At 39.3% G+C, this 18,005-nt stretch overlaps 1 protein-coding gene across 4 annotated transcripts in view; it reads right to left on the bottom strand.

Annotated features, from left to right (window-relative positions):
* The window catches only part of COL17A1 (collagen type XVII alpha 1 chain), a 423,506-nt gene that overhangs the window by 105,741 nt on the left and 299,760 nt on the right, over positions 1 to 18,005 (bottom strand). For all 4 annotated transcript variants that reach the window (XM_044055953.1, XM_044055955.1, XM_044055956.1 and 1 more), the window contains exons 40-43: positions 10,163 to 10,222; positions 5,078 to 5,104; positions 4,951 to 4,986; positions 3,097 to 3,156 (exon numbers count right to left, since the gene is read on the bottom strand). In XM_044055953.1, the coding sequence (XP_043911888.1) occupies positions 3,097 to 3,156; positions 4,951 to 4,986; positions 5,078 to 5,104; positions 10,163 to 10,222 (183 nt within the window). The remainder of the gene's footprint in view (positions 1 to 3,096; positions 3,157 to 4,950; positions 4,987 to 5,077; positions 5,105 to 10,162; positions 10,223 to 18,005) is intronic.

Here is an 18,005-nt window from a genome sequence, read left to right as displayed (position 1 = left end):
CTTTACAATAATGATTTACACAAAATAATTTTCATGAGATTGAAATTGTGAATACAGTCCTCTTCTGGATTTACATTGTTGTTTGATGTGGAGGCTGAGAACAATTAACTTTCCCTCATTTATATTTGTTACCTAATAAAAAACATACTGTGAATACCCCACCTAATAACAGGTGGTAGAAATACTTTAAAAACTTTCCAAAGAATAAATCCACTAATGAAAGTAAGGAAGCACAAGTTAGTTCATCTCAAATCTTCTTTATTAAAAACACACAAACAAGCAATCCAAATAATCGTCGAAAAAAATGGAATACAGTGTAGAAATTAACCATTTAATTTATATACCTGTTTAAAACCATGTTTAAAATTATGGGAGTGGTTTACTAGGGTAGCTCTTTTGTAAAAGACAGTAAGTCTACTAGCTAAATACCCCTTCCCCCATACACCAGTGTGATATTCGGCACAGTGCTGCCCTACTTCAAGCTGTGTGATTCCAGGATATGCTAAACTAAACTAAAAGTTAAACTAAACATACATTAATAATTACTAAAGCTTCCTGAAAGCATTACATTGTAGTATCAAAAAAGAAAAAGGTAACACAAGTCTCCAAAATTCCTTAGAAATCTTTTCTACCAACATTCAGAAACATTTTTAGCATAGGTCGCTTTCACGTATTAGAACTTCTTTAGGTTTGTGTGCCACGTCGGAAAGCAACTAAAAATGAAAAGTTAAATAATATATAATGCTAAATTTTGCTTGGTTAAAAATAATGCATATTATTTAAGAAAATGTAGTACAAAAACAAATCCTAAATAAAAACATACCAAACACTTGAAGATAAATATATGTACGCAATTGTCGATTTATACTTTGGAAAGTTTTTAAAGAAAGTATTTTTACCACCTGTTGTTAGGTGGGATATTCACAGTATGTTTCTTATTTGGTGCCTGAACTCTAAGGAACTCTAGGGAATCTTAGATGTCCCACACAGAGAAGTTTCCTCATAATTTGTTTCGGGGCTTTGTGAGATTTCGAGGGACACCATGGAGAGTGTTTGTTTGATTTATATTTGTTAGCTACAAGTTAGATCATTGTCTTGTTACCTAGACAGTTACTTACTTTTCATTATGGGCTCCTGGTATTAATTCAAGTATACTCACTAATTTTGTTTTAGACCACTTATCCTTATAAATGTGTGTGATTTTATTTTCTTCTACTAGAGCTGCGGGTGAAATAGGTCTGCAGTCAATGAGTCATGCAGCCCTGTTATCAAACAATAGACACCTATACTATTTGTATGCTTGGTTATTAAGGGCCAGTTCAAACTGGTTCAGAGCTGGGCACAGAGTTAATTCAAGTAAGCTCTCTGCAGAAAGATCTAAACAACAAAATGGATATCATAAAAAAGTAACTGTAGGAAGGCAGTTTATATATATAGAATGAAAAAAAGGAAAATATGCCCACACTGTGGCATAGAGGGCTAAAGCCCCAGCTATCACCAGATGCCAAGTATTTTAGTCGTATGGGTGCTGGAAGAGGTGGGTGGGAGTAACTAGCTGATGCCATGTTCCAGTGTGGCAGCGGTAGGTCTGGTTAGCTGATTGTATTAGGCAAGTGGAGGCTTGCATAATACTGAAATGGCCAGAAGTGGTAACATAGGTGGGTGGTCTCAAACTACTTATGGTAACCATCACTGCATATGGGTGGAAGTATGCACATGCAAGGGGAGGTAATATGATGCCCTGCAATAGTGTTAGCCACCAGGGGTGAGTTTGGGTCCCCTAATAAAAGTTCTGTTATTGCTAGAATACCAGGAAAGCAACAAAACCCTTCCAAGACTGCCTGGATGATGGCTGCCCCATTGCGTTTCACTCTTGTATTGTGGATATCTAGTGCAGTGGAATGAACAGTGGCAAGACACATCGGGGAGGGCTTGATAGTCAGCAGGTATTTAGGCAAAATGACTATTTAAAACATGGAAAATTAAGGTGTCCATTTTAGGAGACAGGAGAAATGTCTTTGAAATACAGAAACATTCCAAGTCAGTACATCATTTTAGTGAAGTGTTCTCATCAGGCACATGTAGATATGTGTCCACAGTTTCTGCAGTACACCTGGTTAATCCTTCTCAACAGAAACCACTTAAAATTTAGCCTTTCACACAGCCAGTCATTTTGACAATAGTAAAATAGTAAGTGGTAAATGCATATTTATCTGTGCATATTTCTGCTCCATTTCAACAACTTCTTTCTAATTTTTGATGGTGTATCCTCAAGTTTTAATGTTTTCCAAACACCACATAAATAAAAGGAACACACACACACACACACACACACACACACACACACACACACACACACACACACACACTCCCCTGAGTTAATGCTAGGGCAACCACCTATGGGTACTATGTAACAGGGGTTATGATCAGCAGATGCCAATCAAGTGACAGTGTAGTGCTGGCATTTAGTAATGAATGCCAATACTACATTTACAGTCAGGGCTGAACTTTTTCAGTGCTCTGTGTCTCATACAATGCAATACCACTCTCAGAAATGAATGCTGATACTACATTTGTGGATAAGGTTGAAGAATTTCGACTGTAGCAAGCCAATATTGCATTTATGATCAGTGCTACACCTCAGCATTCCAGGCACGGTAGAGTGCCATACCTGCATTAATTTCTGAATACTGATACTGTATTTTTAGTCAGGGCTGAGGTATTTAGACTGCAGAAAGCTACTTGTTACATTTGTAGAAAGAGGTCTGCTATCACATACAAAAAATAACCACTTTTATCCTCAACTTGGAGACTCAGAGGGAGAGGACATTTTTACACACACACACACACACACACACACACACACACACACACACACACACACACACACACACACACACACACACACACACACACACACACACACACACACACACACACACACACACACACACACACACACACACACACACACACACACACACACACACACACACACACACACACACACACACACACACACACACACACACACACACTTCAGTTTCCATGTGATTATAATCAGAGATTAAATCAGACATAAACTGGATTACCCACCTCTGTCTCCCTTGGGTCCTGGGGGTCCTTCTGGACCTTGAGGTCCTGGTGGCCCAGATTCTAAAAAGGAACAAGCAGAAACAAAGTGTTTAGATTGGTGTAAAAGGTTCCGTGGCATTTACTGAAAAGAGTAAGGAACTTCTTTGAAAACATCAGTCAGTACTTTGACAATGATACTTATAAGCAGTATAAAAGGTAAGTGCACAAATGAAAAAGAACAGATACAGAAATCAAGCATAACGTGATATAGCAATTAACATTTGTAAAGCTGCATCACTTTCCGTCTTCATTTACCATTACCAAAAATATATTTTCTTCATAAGTATACAATAACCCCACAATTTATTTTATCACATCATACCTGCGCTAAATAACATTTTCATCTGTTTTCTCTTCAAATAATAAATAAATCAACTTTAGTGTTTTGGAAACAAGCCTGTATTCCAAGGCATATTGATTCCAAAAAAAAAAAAAAAAAGTAGTACCTTCTCCTGTTTCCTGTTTCCTGTGTCAGCTGTGGTGGAATCTCCCTAGTGGTACATGCCTAGAACAGACTTAAAGGGAGTTAACCTGGGGCATGATTGTAAGATGCTAAAACAACTCCTGTTGGCTTCTCACAACCCAAAACAGTAGCGGCTTTAATCTGAGGATCTTCCAGACTACCATGTCCCTCATTTTGTCATGGGTCATAAGAGCAGTGACCCTGTAGAGAAACACCATTTCTGTGACTAGTAGGTCATTACTCACATCTTATGACCAGAAAAGACTACGATCACTGATTAGTAAAACAAGGGATCTACTTCTGTTTCACCATTGATCACTTAACAAAAGATCCACTTCTGTTTCACCACTGATCAGTTCAGTGCATACAAGCCTGTAGTCTTTGCTCATTTCTACTTGTCAATTTATGCTCACTTCTACTCCTGAGCAAATCCCTGAGATAATTAAACTTCTTCACTAAGAAAATTACCCCCCCCCCCCAAACACACACATCCCTGAAGAAAACAATCCATTATTTTTCAAGAAGTAACTTATTCTCAGATGTGGAGGTGAGGGGTTCATCTCATCCATTTCACATTTAGCAGTAAATCAATGAAGTACTTGTTGGAAATCCAAGACAGGTGAAGCTAAAAGGGCAATATCATCTGCAAAACAACTAAAATTTTAACTCTAGGTGCTCAAACTGGGGTTTTGCTCTTTAAGGTAAACCATCTAATTATTGCTTAAACATATAACATAACTTCTACCACTAAGTAGTAGTCAGGCAAAAAAACTTATATCCAGGTTATTTCTGTAATAACATAATGCAATAACTCCAAGCTAGCCTTGCAATATCTTGTTTTTAGTATTTAGGCTGATTTCTTTCAATCAAGGAATTTGTTAGTTAATTAGTGCAATATGCACTTCCCTCCAAAATCAGCCTTCCACTTATGTTTCCCTGTGGCCCACATCACACTGATCATTGCAAACAATGGAATGGAAAAGTAATAGTTGTCATAAGAACTATTCTATGTCCATTCTCTAGTTACATGGTATGAAATTAGGGACAATAACAGAGCTTATCTAGGAGCCGAGTACCTTATCATACCATATTAAGCTCAAAGAAACAGTCTGTGTAGTTTATTACTTATTTATATTTTTATTTGCTTTTTCTCCAGGAAGAGAGCTGCTGGTATTTATCCAAGCTGCTACCTGATACTGAATTGCACATCTAACAACAATAAATATGATTAGCACACTTTGCAGCTGTGCCATTACAATAAGCAATCATTGAACATAAGTTGTACTAGTTTGGTACGATATTCAGCTATGAGGCATTGTTAGTAAGTAAAAGGTTCTGTAAGGTTACTTTACCTGTTCTTGATGACACTCCAGGAAGGCCTGGTTGACCTGTTAGCAAACAGAAAAACAGTTACAAACTCTGAAATGTTTTTTTTTTTACCCTAGACTCAGTCAGTCCTTTGCGAAAAATCAAACTTACCTGGGAAGCCTCGTGGTCCCTGATCACCTGTGTGTGAAACAAACATGATTTTATTTATCAGTTAATTAATAATAAGGAAATAATAACATGAAACTGAAATATTTAACATAAAAACTCAATACACAAGTACTTCTACTACCATCATTTATAAGATAAACGCCTATAAAAGTTTTGTAAGACTTTAATGTTACCATTTTACTTTTACTGTATCTCTCACTGTTTAATTATATTGCAAAATGCAAATAGATTGTCAGTGTAAAACTACAAAAATGTGAATTTTATTAAGACATTATGCCAGACATGATGTCTCCTTTCTCTCTTTTTGTCTCAATATCTTTCAGAATGTTTGTATTGCATCCTTGTATTTGTGTGTTTTGCTACTATTCACAAACTTACTTTTTAACCTGTTTGTGTTATCTCTTCTCTTCTCATGGATTTTTTATGGGGATCAGTTTTTAATGATCAGTCAGCTGACATTACCCAGTTTAATCTTTGCATGTCTTTTGGGTTTCTAATACCATGATGGGAATGGACCCCATTTCTAATTCAAAGTCTGATTAAAGTTTGTGAAATTAGTATTGTTTCAATCTGTTATGTCAACGAAAATTGCTCTACACAACACTCACAATGTGCCCAGAACTGACTTCTTCTGAAGTTCATTTGGCTTTACATGTATTGGTAACATATCTAAATATGACTGCAAATTGTTTTTTATGAGACCCATTGCTCCTACTACTACTGGAACTGTCTGGGTATCCTTCCTCAACATTGCCCTCATTTCTGCCTGCAAATCCTGGTATTTTACAACTTTGTCTCTCTCTGTATGTAAGACACTATAATCACTGGGTAGAGCAATTTCAGTGATCAATGCTAATTTTGTCTTCTTTTCATGGACTACTATATTTGGTTTTCTCACAATCCCCAGTGCAACAGTCTTGCCACACTATTATGCTTTTCAGTACACAGTCCTTCTGCCATTAGTATATCACACTCAGTAACAAGATGTGTGGACTGCGTACATGTAATCAATTTCGAGGAGGCCAATACCTCCTTCAGAAAGAGGAATATATAATCTTGGTATACACTGATTTTATATATATCATTTTATAAGTCAATCACCCCAAAATTGTAAGATAGAACAGGAAGAGTAAATTTGTTTATAGCTTGGACCATAAACATCAGGTCTGTTAATTATAGTCTTCTAAAAATATTCCTTACTGAATTTTGTTCACACTTTTCATGTTTTACTGTTCACCCTTCATCAATTTCCAAATATTTATACACTCCCTCCTGCTCAAGTTCCTTTATATCACATTCCTATATAAATATTCATACACCACATTGTGAATTCGCTTATAGATCAACAGATTCTGTATTTGGACTGGCTGTGTTACTGTTCCTGCATTTTCTTACAATAATGTATGTTCCAAATGTGACATTATAATATTTATAATTTGTTTGCTATTTGGGTAAGTGAGCTTGTCAGTGGAAAGCCTGAGCCATAAAGAACAATTATATATGTAGCAGAAAATCATATTTAACGCATTAGGATAACAGAATATTTGCTACTGCAACAAGCTCTAGTTTGTAAACATAACGTCCACACTGTCCCGCATCAGACGGACGTGCAGTATCCAAAGTCTGAGGAGCAATGAGCTCAATCTGTACTCCAATCGCAATTCAGAATGTATAACTATTATGAACGAATGAACAGTTTACAACAGTTTCAACAACACCAAGTGTAAGCATCATCATCAACACCCTTTGTCCCATTTCCTACATGGGATTGATGTGTCATGTCAACTGTCTCCATCTCTCTTGATTCAGTGCGACTCCCCTACCTTCTTCAGTAGTCATGTCTAAATGCTTCAGGTTTTCTCTCACTCAGTCCATCCATTTCTTTGCTCAATGCCCTCATTTCCTTTGGCCTTTTTCCTGTCTTTCCCAAATCTATATCACCAGATTGTCTTCTGCTTTTCTGCACACATGCCCAAAACACCATAGTCTGTTTTCTCTGACCTCTGCAACTGGAGCTACTGTGGCTTCTGCTCTGATGTCCCAAAGTGTGCAGTCCACCATCTGTCTCAGGCACATCATCTCCATCACCAATAGCCTCCTCAACTGCTCCGTGTTTACTGCCCAGATTTCTCTACCATGCAGTAGTACTGGCTGAACCACTGTTTTGTACACCTTACCAACTAAGCTCAAATGTATGAGGCCATATTTTCTAAGGGTCTGCATCAATGCAAGGGACTTTATTTGAGCTGCTGGATGTATGACAAATGTTTGCATTTCAGTTTGGAATAAATACAGTTTTAAAAGTGTTGTAGAATAGAAGCTTGGTGCCATCTCCTAGTATGTAATAAATCTAAGCTGGATTGGCCACTATAAAGTCTAACTGTATTATTTATTTATTTACACTTTGTTGAGTGGGCTAGTCCTACTAATCCAATGACTTTTTTCAGGGGAGACCCAAGGTGGTATTCACAATAACTAGGGGACATTTGGCCAGTTACCCAACTCTTTTCGATCAGTGCCATGGGATGATGTTTTGCACCCAGATGAGCTACTATCAACTTAGGCAGATGTGGCTTTGGTTTAATGTCACATCTGAAGGACAGCGCACTTAGGGGTGTAGCACCCCCCCCCCTTATGGTGCACTACATTATCAGTACTGGACCCCCCCCCTTATGGTGCACTACATCATCAGTATTGGAACATTGAAAGGAAACTGTAAATAATGGTGGAAATGGTATGCGATATAATAAAATATGGTACAGACAAAACTGCTGCTTGAACATAGTAATGGGTTTCTATGAATACGCCAGATTATACAATGAAAAATCAGGCTGTTGTATTTCAGCTCTCCCGAATATGTAAATACAATTAGACTTTATAGTGCCCCATCCAGTTTAGATATATTACTATATAACAGTATGTTCTTCCTTCACACCTCAACTGCTGCCATTGAAGTCTTAATGAAACTAGCTCGACCCTACTGAAGTGACAGGCTGTGTGGAAGGTGCCTAATTTCAGGTAGGTGAGTATTTAAGTGCAGTCCACACTGAGGTATTCTCAGAGAATAAGCTACCATGGATACTCATGTTGTTCAGAAGGTGATAGAAACATGCCAAAACGTAAGGGAATATACTCTCATCTATTCACGATCATAACTGATTTTCTTTTTACGCTACTGCTTGCTGGTACGTATATAAAGCCAGTTATGCAACATTACCCGTGGGTTCAGAAGGTATACAAACTGGCTTGTCTCTATGGAACAGAAGGCTGGAGGTATGACTGCAACCCAAGTGACTGGAATTTGATTAGAGATCCTGGAACTGGGGGAGCCAGGTAGGGAGGGTGGAGGAATCAAAGCCATGGCCCACTTGCTCCTTGCTAGGGCATCAAAGTCTGCATGCACATGGAAGCATACAGTGTAGTGCTGTTTTCCTAATGCACACTGGGAAAGCCATGGCCCATTTGCTTCTTGCTAGGGCATCAAAGTCTGCATGCACTTGGAGGCATACAGTGTAGTGCTGTCTCCCTAATGCACACTGGGAAAGCCATGGCCCACTTGCTCCTTGCTAGAGTGTTGAGGTTTGCATGCACTTGGTGGCACACAGTGTAGTGCTGTCTCCCTAATGCAGACTGGGGAGGCCACTGCTCTTATCAGAAGAAATGGGGCAAGACTGCTTGGAGAAAATCCCACTGGCAGAAGTCAGGGGATGCTTTTTTCTTGTGGACAGCCCATCATACGTCTCTTCACCAAAATGAGTGTCTAACAAGGGCCAGGACTAAAAAAATTAAAAAAAATCTCAAACTAAGCCTAATGGCTTCCTCAATGATGACCCCTTTCAGTCTGAACTTGTCTAGTAATGTGACCAAATGGGCTGATAGACAGGGTCTGACTGTCTAAACGTAGAGGGGGCAAAAATCGGAAAGTAAAATACACACACACACACAAAACCTGTGTTGATAGGCTAATCAGTTTCATTTCTCTAACCTTTTAGGCTACACTGTAACTCAATCTATGAAACAGATGATATAAATTAGTTAATCATGTACATCAGTCCTAGGTTTTACTTGGTAATAATTCACAGACATGAGCATGCACAGGAGTGTGGGATACTTTCATAAACAGCTGGTATTTCCAAGTAATCTGTCCTTAGCTCTCCTATCATTTTCTGCCTTCTTTAAAACTCTGTCCTAGTGACCACTCTGGATTGCAAACTCCTACCTATTTAGTCTTGTGTAATACAGCACTGATTTTTTGTTTCATGGATATCAAAAGGTCTACAGAAGACCTTGTCCCATCTGACTGGTGTCTGTACAACAAGTTACCCCTTATCAGATATATGATCTTTAGTACTCTGATCATAGTAAAACACATACTTTCCAAATGCCTTAGCTCCTCCTCTGAGAGACTCACTGAAACCAGATCATTGTGTCTATCACTAAAACTAATTGGCTTCCTGTATATCTCTACTCATCTTTTTTTCTTTGCTCTCTTGATTTTAAACCTCTGTTTCTAAACTTCTGTTGTTTTCAATTCTACTTTTTCAGTTTTGTACACACTGACCACCGACTACATTCTTCCATCTTCTCCCTCAGCCCCTTAAACAAATTCTGTTCCAGAAATAATTCCTTTTCATTCTTAGGACCTTAGATGTGGGATAAAGATTGATATCACACCGCAGATTATGCTGATTTCAGTGTTATAATAACCTTTTTCAAGCACAAGAACAAATAAAAATAACTTCTACCCAATTTAAAACTCCATATAGCTATCACTTCCCTGCCTGTTTACTTGGCAATAGCCACACGCCTATATTTCTAATCTTTGTTATTTCTGTAGCCTATTCTGGGTTGTGCCAACATTTGTTATAATCCGCCACAGTCTTGTTCAGCTCAATTGTGTAAAGACTGCTTTTACACCTGTATTCTGGTGGACTATACCTCAAAAGAGTACTTGTAGCCATGTCCATTCATCTGTTTGCAAAATTAATAAATAATAATAATAATACATGCACCATGGCAATAAGAAAAGGCAAGCATTTCTGTACTGAAGTTGTTTGTTACACATACCTTCAGACCCTTTAGGTCCTGGTGGTCCTGGTGGCCCAGGTGGCCCTGCAAAGAATGTATCTGCAGGAAAAGACAACAAAGAACTGTTAGTTTAAATGCAAGAATTCCTGCATTCAATGTGCTTTGCTAGAGATTGCATAGTAGGTTTACTAAGTTGCACAGGTTTATTTTAACATTTTTGCTCACCATTTAAGTCTTCATGAAACCAACTTTATCGTAGAGATAATAAAACTTATTACTGGATGGATCATCACACAGTATAAAGGTCCCTGTAAACAGAAATAAAGGCCCTATCCTGCAGCTGTGCCATGTATAGAGACTGGCTCAGCTCCTACTTTGCTGGTTCATGCAGCTTACATTATGAAATAAATTTAAGTAAACTAGCAGGTAGGCAGGGAGAATGAAGACAGATTCCCCCCATTACTTTATTATCCTTTCATGGGAACTTCTGAACTCTTTACAATAGTAGAATGGAGCTCTAAAGGCCACTCAGATTACATCTAGATGAAAGGGAGGGACTATTCCTCTAATATATATATATATATATATATATATATATATATATATATATATATATATATATATATACACACACACATATATATGCTCACTTCCATATTTGCAAAATTTGTTTATCATGACAGGAAGAATAGAACATGGAAGACACACAGAGGGTTTGTATACCCCTAAGCCTTCTTATTGTATAATTTCATAAACAGTGAGGTGATATGTATGTTTATAGAGGCTGCTGTTATCATGAAGGAGTCTAAGGATGACTCTAGCTAGCACATCGGGATCAAAGCAGGGATCTCACTTACAGCTAGCTAAGGTTCATAGGTTAGTACTAGGCTAGTTGCCCTTGTAGGCCATTTTAAGCCTTGCCAATTTCCCTCGTAAATGAGAATCAAACCCTGTACCTTGTGTTTGTGAGGTAAACATGTTAAGGTCTGCAATTTACATTTCAGTGACATTTTTTGGACATTAAAAAGGTAGAGGAGATGGGTGACCCATACTTTTTCATAAGTCACTTTTTCAGAAGCTTCCCTGCTCACTTTAGTAATGCATTATGACACTAAACCAGTCCCTAATCCTAACATGTAGCTTATCTGCAAAAATCCCTTCACATGACACTACCACCATTAAAACACATTTGAGCTGAATGTGGTCTGGTTATGGGTACTTTAACAGAAATGGAAATTTGTCTTGAGTGCCGATGTTTTCTGTAGTCAGCATTGTGAAGTATTAACACGTTTAGGTGGATATATCTGGTTAAGACTGAAGTATCATGAAGCAAAACCATGCAATGTATAAACAAAAAAATAAAATAAAAAATGAAATGCTGAAGGCTGGCATTACTCATCAGTTTTGAGCACATACAAAATTGGTCAGTATCAAGGATATCCTTGACAAGCCTGGTAAGAGAGTCTAAAGGCCTGGCCCTTGAAAAGTGAAAGAATTTTCACCAAAAGAACCATGTGAATAACTGGAATTTCCAACAAATTAAGGTTGATGAGCACTGGACATAAGCATGCTGATACCAGGCCAGTAGCTCCTTAAGATAAGGGTAATTAAGTTGTGAAGGGCTAGATAAACCAGGCAAAACCTTCTAGATATACACAATTGAACTGTCTAGTGAATACAAACTATGCAGAATTAGTGTAATGTGGTGGTATTAGGGTGGAATTAAGGTATCACATGGTCAGTAACCAAAACTGGACAGTAGAGATCAACAGAACCAAAAAGGGTATGAGTCCAAAGTCAGTAGAAGAAACTGGGAGATTGCTATCACAACGCTTCCTGTAATAAACATTTAATACCTAAGAGTTGCCTTGTACAAAATAAAACTGTGTAAACATGGACAAAATGAAGACTGGATTTAATACTCCTAGTTTCCAGAAAAGAACAGTAGAGACCACAATAACAAATTGGAGCAATAGAACCATGACGTTTCAGTAAATCTCTCAAAGTGATCCCATTAGTACTGATGCAGGGCAACAAAATGGGTTTACCAGTAATTTGATGTAAAACTGTGAACGCACTTTCTCACTTACTATAGCCAAACAAAAGCTAAAACTTTCTCCTGCAGTAATGACACTATTCACCTGTGCACATTTCCAGATGGTGTGCACAGATTGATCACGATTATTTCTAAGTGTGTAACAGAAAACACGAACATGGAGACCCTGACAAATGGTAAAACGCGTAAAATGCAGGAAAAAGATGAAAAACAAAAAACATTCCTAACACCATATTCATTGTTCAACATTTTCAGTGTGTGTGGTTGCCACTAGTTTTATTCAGTAAAACAGAATGCCAAAAAATAAGGCATTTGACTGAACTTTTTTTCTTTGCATGGCAGCAAGGGCTCTGCATTAGAAGTCAAAAACTCAGTATTGTGAGGCCTAAAGCTATGTAAATTTAAGTCAGATACCAACAAGAAAAAAAGAATCTGGAAATTACTGTTACATATTACATGTTTAAAGCATTTTTTGCAGTAAGGGTTCATCACCCCAGCAACCCAGGGTGTGGGAACTAATTTCTCTGTATTCCTGTTATTTATATTTACAAACTTTGTGGTTTACATTTCAGTGGGGTAAATCGTCTGACATACAGCAATTTCAGATTTAGTGCATATTCCTTTAATCACATTTAAAATTTCTGAGGGTTGGAATTATAGTCCATGGACCTTCTATAGGCAACCACATACAAGACCCCTGTCCCTTCCATGCTATACTAATACATTATCTGTACAATGTCACACAACCTTGGAGTAAGACAGAAGCATATTGTACAAGAAAATAGATAAAATATTTTAGTAAGGGGGTGGAGGTACACTCATCAAATGGGGGTCCAGGGTATCTTGTCTGCCAGCAAAATGCATAAATAGGTGCTGTTTTGCAAATCTGTATTCAGGTAATGTTTTAGTCAAATGATTTTCAGTAATTGACTTCCTGTCAAGTGCCTTTAGGTCTTTTAGCATTGTGCCTAATTGAGTTGTACTAACACCAGAAATGCCAAAAGAATAGATTAATAAAAGGTAAGCTGAAGGCCGACTAAAATATGACAAAAGTATATGGACATAAAATATAAATAAATGATCAAGCTAAAATTTCAGATTAAAAACTAATCAGATAGCTCTTGGATGAAGAATGAATGACCACAACACTCATCAAAAAGGGTAATAAATCACTCAAACTCTCAAAGATGGAGGACTTTCCAAGCCACTAGCCATAAAAGTACAGATGAAGCAGATCATGGATATGTTTACAGAAGTATCAGTGACTAGGAGGTCCACAGATGGCTGGATGACCAGCATGACCATGTCAGGGCTGTGAAAAGGGTAATGACAACAATAGATGGCCATACAGGATTTAAAAGATGTATATTGATTAAATTGGTTTACATTGTTTATAAATGCACCGATTCCAAATCACTGCAACACTAATGTGAATGTCTCCATGGTTGGTGACTCTACCTGGGCTAGTACCTTGGCAGATGGACCAATATGGGCTGTAACCTAGGTGTCTTATTCTAATTAAAACTTGGTTGTCCAACAGACTGTATTCTGAGCAGATAAAATGTTCTGCCTGGCTTCAGCTAGTGGACAGGTAGACTATTTCATTATGTCATTTTGAAGCATTATTTGCAAGCATTGCATTATAAACATTGCTTTGTATGATTGCTCATCTGGATTATGGCTGAAAGCATTAGTTTTTAACTTTGAACAGTACTCCACAACAAGTACAAATATGACTCTGTCATTGTCCATGTTGGTGTGAATGACCTGAGACGTACCCCCCAGGACTACATGAAAAGAGACATGGAAGAGCTCTGCGATCTTGTAGCCCAGTCAGGTATGACCCTAGCCCTGAGTAGCATTCTGCCATCGCCCAGAATGATACTGCAGTACAAGGACAAAATGATTGACTTAAACAATTGGCTAAGCTTCTGGTGTCATTCTAAGGGGATCCAGTATCTGTCTGCTTGGAATGACATGGTTGACAGACCAGGATGCTTTGCCACAGATAGCCTGCACCTGTTGCCCCTGGGATTCCGGATACTGGCTAAGGCTCTTGCTGCCCCTATAGTGCCTTTTTTAGGCAGGGTTCAAGTAACAAATTCACCACCATAACAGGAACAGGCAAGCAAAAACTGAGGGTAATGCTACTCAATGCTAGAAGTCTAAATTTCAAAATGCACTCACTCGAGGCACTCCTTAAAATGGAGAACATCAATATCTGTGCAGTGACTAAGACCTGGTTCAAGGCTCCAGAGAGCACCCCTGCACTACCAGGCTATAACTCATACCACACTTTTCGGCCATGTAACCTGGACTGAAACACCAAAGGTGGGGGGGTGTCCATATTCATTAAGGATATCCACACCTCCAGGCTAGTTGCTCAGCATAATACATCCGAGGTTATCCAAGTGCAACTAACTCTTGGCAAAACTGCAATTCAAATTGTAGCTTGCTACAGATCCCCCACCATGCCCCAGGATTCCCACTCCTCTTTTCTTGATGTACTGGAAAATATTAGGGTTCAACCAAACACCCTAATAATGGGCGACTTCAACTACCCCACCATTAACTGGGAAAACTACTCATGTACCAACTCCTTAGCGCAATGCTTTCTGGAATTCATAAACTCAAATGCCCTAGATCAACTTATCCACACCCCCACCAGGGGCAACAATATCCTAGACCTAGTCATTACCAACATGAGTGACTGGTGTTCCACACCTGAAGTCAACTCCTCGTTGGTCCGATCCGACCATAAGCTAATCACCCTTGATATCCACATCCCACCCCACCCCCATTAAGGAAACCACAGTAAAAAATTTCTCCAAAGCCAACTTCATGCTTCTTAAGACAAAAGTAGTGAACTTCATGACACCCATGCAGATGGACAATCCAGTTACAACTGCTGAATCCTACACAAATGCACTCTATAAGCACTTGCATGAGTGCATGGATCGTGCTATCCCAAACAGAACCAAGACGCTATCCTCCAAAAAAAGGAAGCCAATCTGGTGGTCCCCTGCCATAAACAAACTGTACAACAGAAGGAAGAAACTGTTGCAAAAGAGAGTAAAATCCCATAAATGGAGGAGCTCCCTGGTCAGCCTCAGTAAGAAGCTGAGATCCATTATAAGATCCTTCATAGCTAGCTATGAAAATAAAATCTCCACTAATTCCAAGAACAACCACAAAGCATTCTATAGCTATGTCAAGAATCTCAATGGCAACACCCAGATCCGCTCTGAGTTATAGCACAAAGGCACGAAAATTACAGAACCAACTGATATTGCCAACATCCTGGCAGATAGGTTCAGTGCTAACTTCACCCCCTAATGGGCCCATATCTATACAGGAAGAATGCAGAGTCCCTGTAATCACAACTACGCAGGTGAAAGCTGCACTCTCTAAAGCCAAAAACACAGCATCCATGGGACCGGACAACATCCCAGGCTGTGTTTCACATGAACTTCAGAATGAACTGGCTCCCCACTTAAGCACCATGTTCAATAATAGCCTCGCATCAGGCTTTGTGCCCACTGAATGGTGCACAGCAACAGTTATCCCACTCCACAAAGGGGGAGCCACCACTGATCCCGGGAACTATAGACCTATTAGCCTGACGAGCCTGATCTGCAAAGCCATGGAACGTATCATCATGGAACTCATAAACAAAGACATTGTTAACCTCCAAACTCTGGATCCCACCCAGTTCAGGTTTGTGAAAGGCAGATCATGCATCCTGAACCTGATTGACTTCTTTGAAGCAGTCACCAAAGCCGTAGATGAGGGTAAGGTGGTTCACACAGCCTATCTTGACCTCGCCAAGGCTTTCGACACCATCCCCCATTCTGGAATTATAGCTAAACTCAATAAACTAGGCATAAATCCCTACGTCACAAGATGGGTTGCCAACTGGCTCACTGACAGAACCCACACTGTAAAAGTTGCAGACTCCAAATCTGACCTCAAACCAGTGACAAGTGGAGTACCACAGGGTTCTGTCCTGGGACCGCTCCTGTTTGGTATCTACTTCTCTGAAGTACAGGCTAACACAGATGGCCTCTGGCTAATGAAGTTTGCAGATGACTGCAAACTAGGAGCCATTGTCATGTCCCCAAATGATGTGAACATCCTACAGAAGGGCCTCTCTGAGACAGATGCCTGGTGTCAGAGCCATGGCCTCAAGCTCAATGCCAAAAAGTGCAGTGTCATCCCCTTTGGTAAAAACTCTGTACCCATGAACTACCACATAGGCAGCAATCTACTTAACACCGAATGCGTGATAAGAGACCTTGGGACCCAGGTGGACAGTAGTCTCTCCTTTGATAGTCACAACGCCACAGTAGTCAGGAAGTCCTTCTACGTGGCACACCTCATCATAAAAGGGTTCTCATCCAGGAAAAAAGAGGTCATCATTCCCCTTTACTTGACACTCATTAGACCCACTATAGAGTACAATGCCCCTTTTGGAATGTACCTCACAAGACATCTGCAGCAGCTGGAAAGGCCACAGAAGTACCTCACAAAGAGGATTACTGGACTCAAACAAATGCCCTACACTGACCGCCTCAAAAAACTCCAGCTTTACTCCGTAGCATATTGCCTACTCAGAGGTGATCTCTGCTTAACAAATAAAGCTATGGCAAACCCAGAGCTGTTGGACATGCTACACCTAAAGAAATCCCAATCCATCTGAGCTACATGCTCTAAGGACCTAAACCTTGTCACCACAATAAACAGGACATGCCGGAGGGATAGATTCCTATCCCAGAGACTTCCCATACTCTGGAACAGGCTACCCATCTATGTCAAGCAAAGTTCTTCATTAGCACTCTTCAAGAAAAATCTTGATGAGTGGATGGGAAATAGGAAATACACCCCGGGATCACTTCTGTGTCTCTGCTCGACAGTGGCACAGGAAAATAACTTTCTTGGGTGGCATAAGCCAGGGAACCTTGTTGGCTAGGCTTGCATAGGCCCTTGGGCCAATAGCCTAGTACCTACCTATGAACCTATGTTATAGATGCATATACATATACACAAACACACACACACACACACACACACATATATATATATATATATATATATACATATATATATATATATATATATATATATATATATATATATATATATATATATTTATTTATATATAGGTTTGTTAATGTGGAGTAATTATATGTCTGCATTTGTATCTATCTGTAGAGATAAATATATGTTTCTATGTGTAAGCAATTGAGAGTGTGAGGGACACTCCATGTAAATGTTAGCTTTGTTTGTAAGTAGTGTAGAAATTCAGCATTATAATTATAATAATAATCAGTCTAACAGAGTACTCTTCAGACTGGCTTAGATAGTTTGCATGTTCCAAGCAGGACATAGAGAGGGACTTGGCTAAAGTATTTCAGTTTTTTCCAGTTAGGGGTCATCACAGCAGAACTCTGGTTTGCTAATGATTGATAGTAGATTTTTATGGTGCCAAGTTGCCAGCCCGACCCCCAGCCTTTAAAGAAGGAACACCCATTCACGCACACACCTGCCTGCATGTCTTTAGACATTCGACCATGGGGGGGTTGCTATGAGGCAACAACACTAACGGCTGCACCACCACGGCTACACATAGAGAGGGACTTGTCTTTAGACACTCGACCATGGGGGGGGGGGTTGCTATGAGGCAACAACACTAACAGCTGCACCACCACGGCTACACATAGAGAGGGACTTGTAGTTGGGAGTAATGTGGTTGATGACCTTACTGAGAGTCACTAGGACCAAAAACAAATTTCAGTTTGGAATCCTATGAGAATTGGTGTGACATGG

The sequence above is a fragment of the Protopterus annectens genome, chromosome 14.part0 (genome assembly GCF_019279795.1).
Source record: "Protopterus annectens isolate FY-2018-M chromosome 14.part0, PAN1.0, whole genome shotgun sequence".
Lineage (NCBI taxonomy): Eukaryota > Metazoa > Chordata > Ceratodontiformes > Protopteridae > Protopterus > Protopterus annectens.
This window is presented reverse-complemented; position numbering and strand designations above follow the sequence as displayed.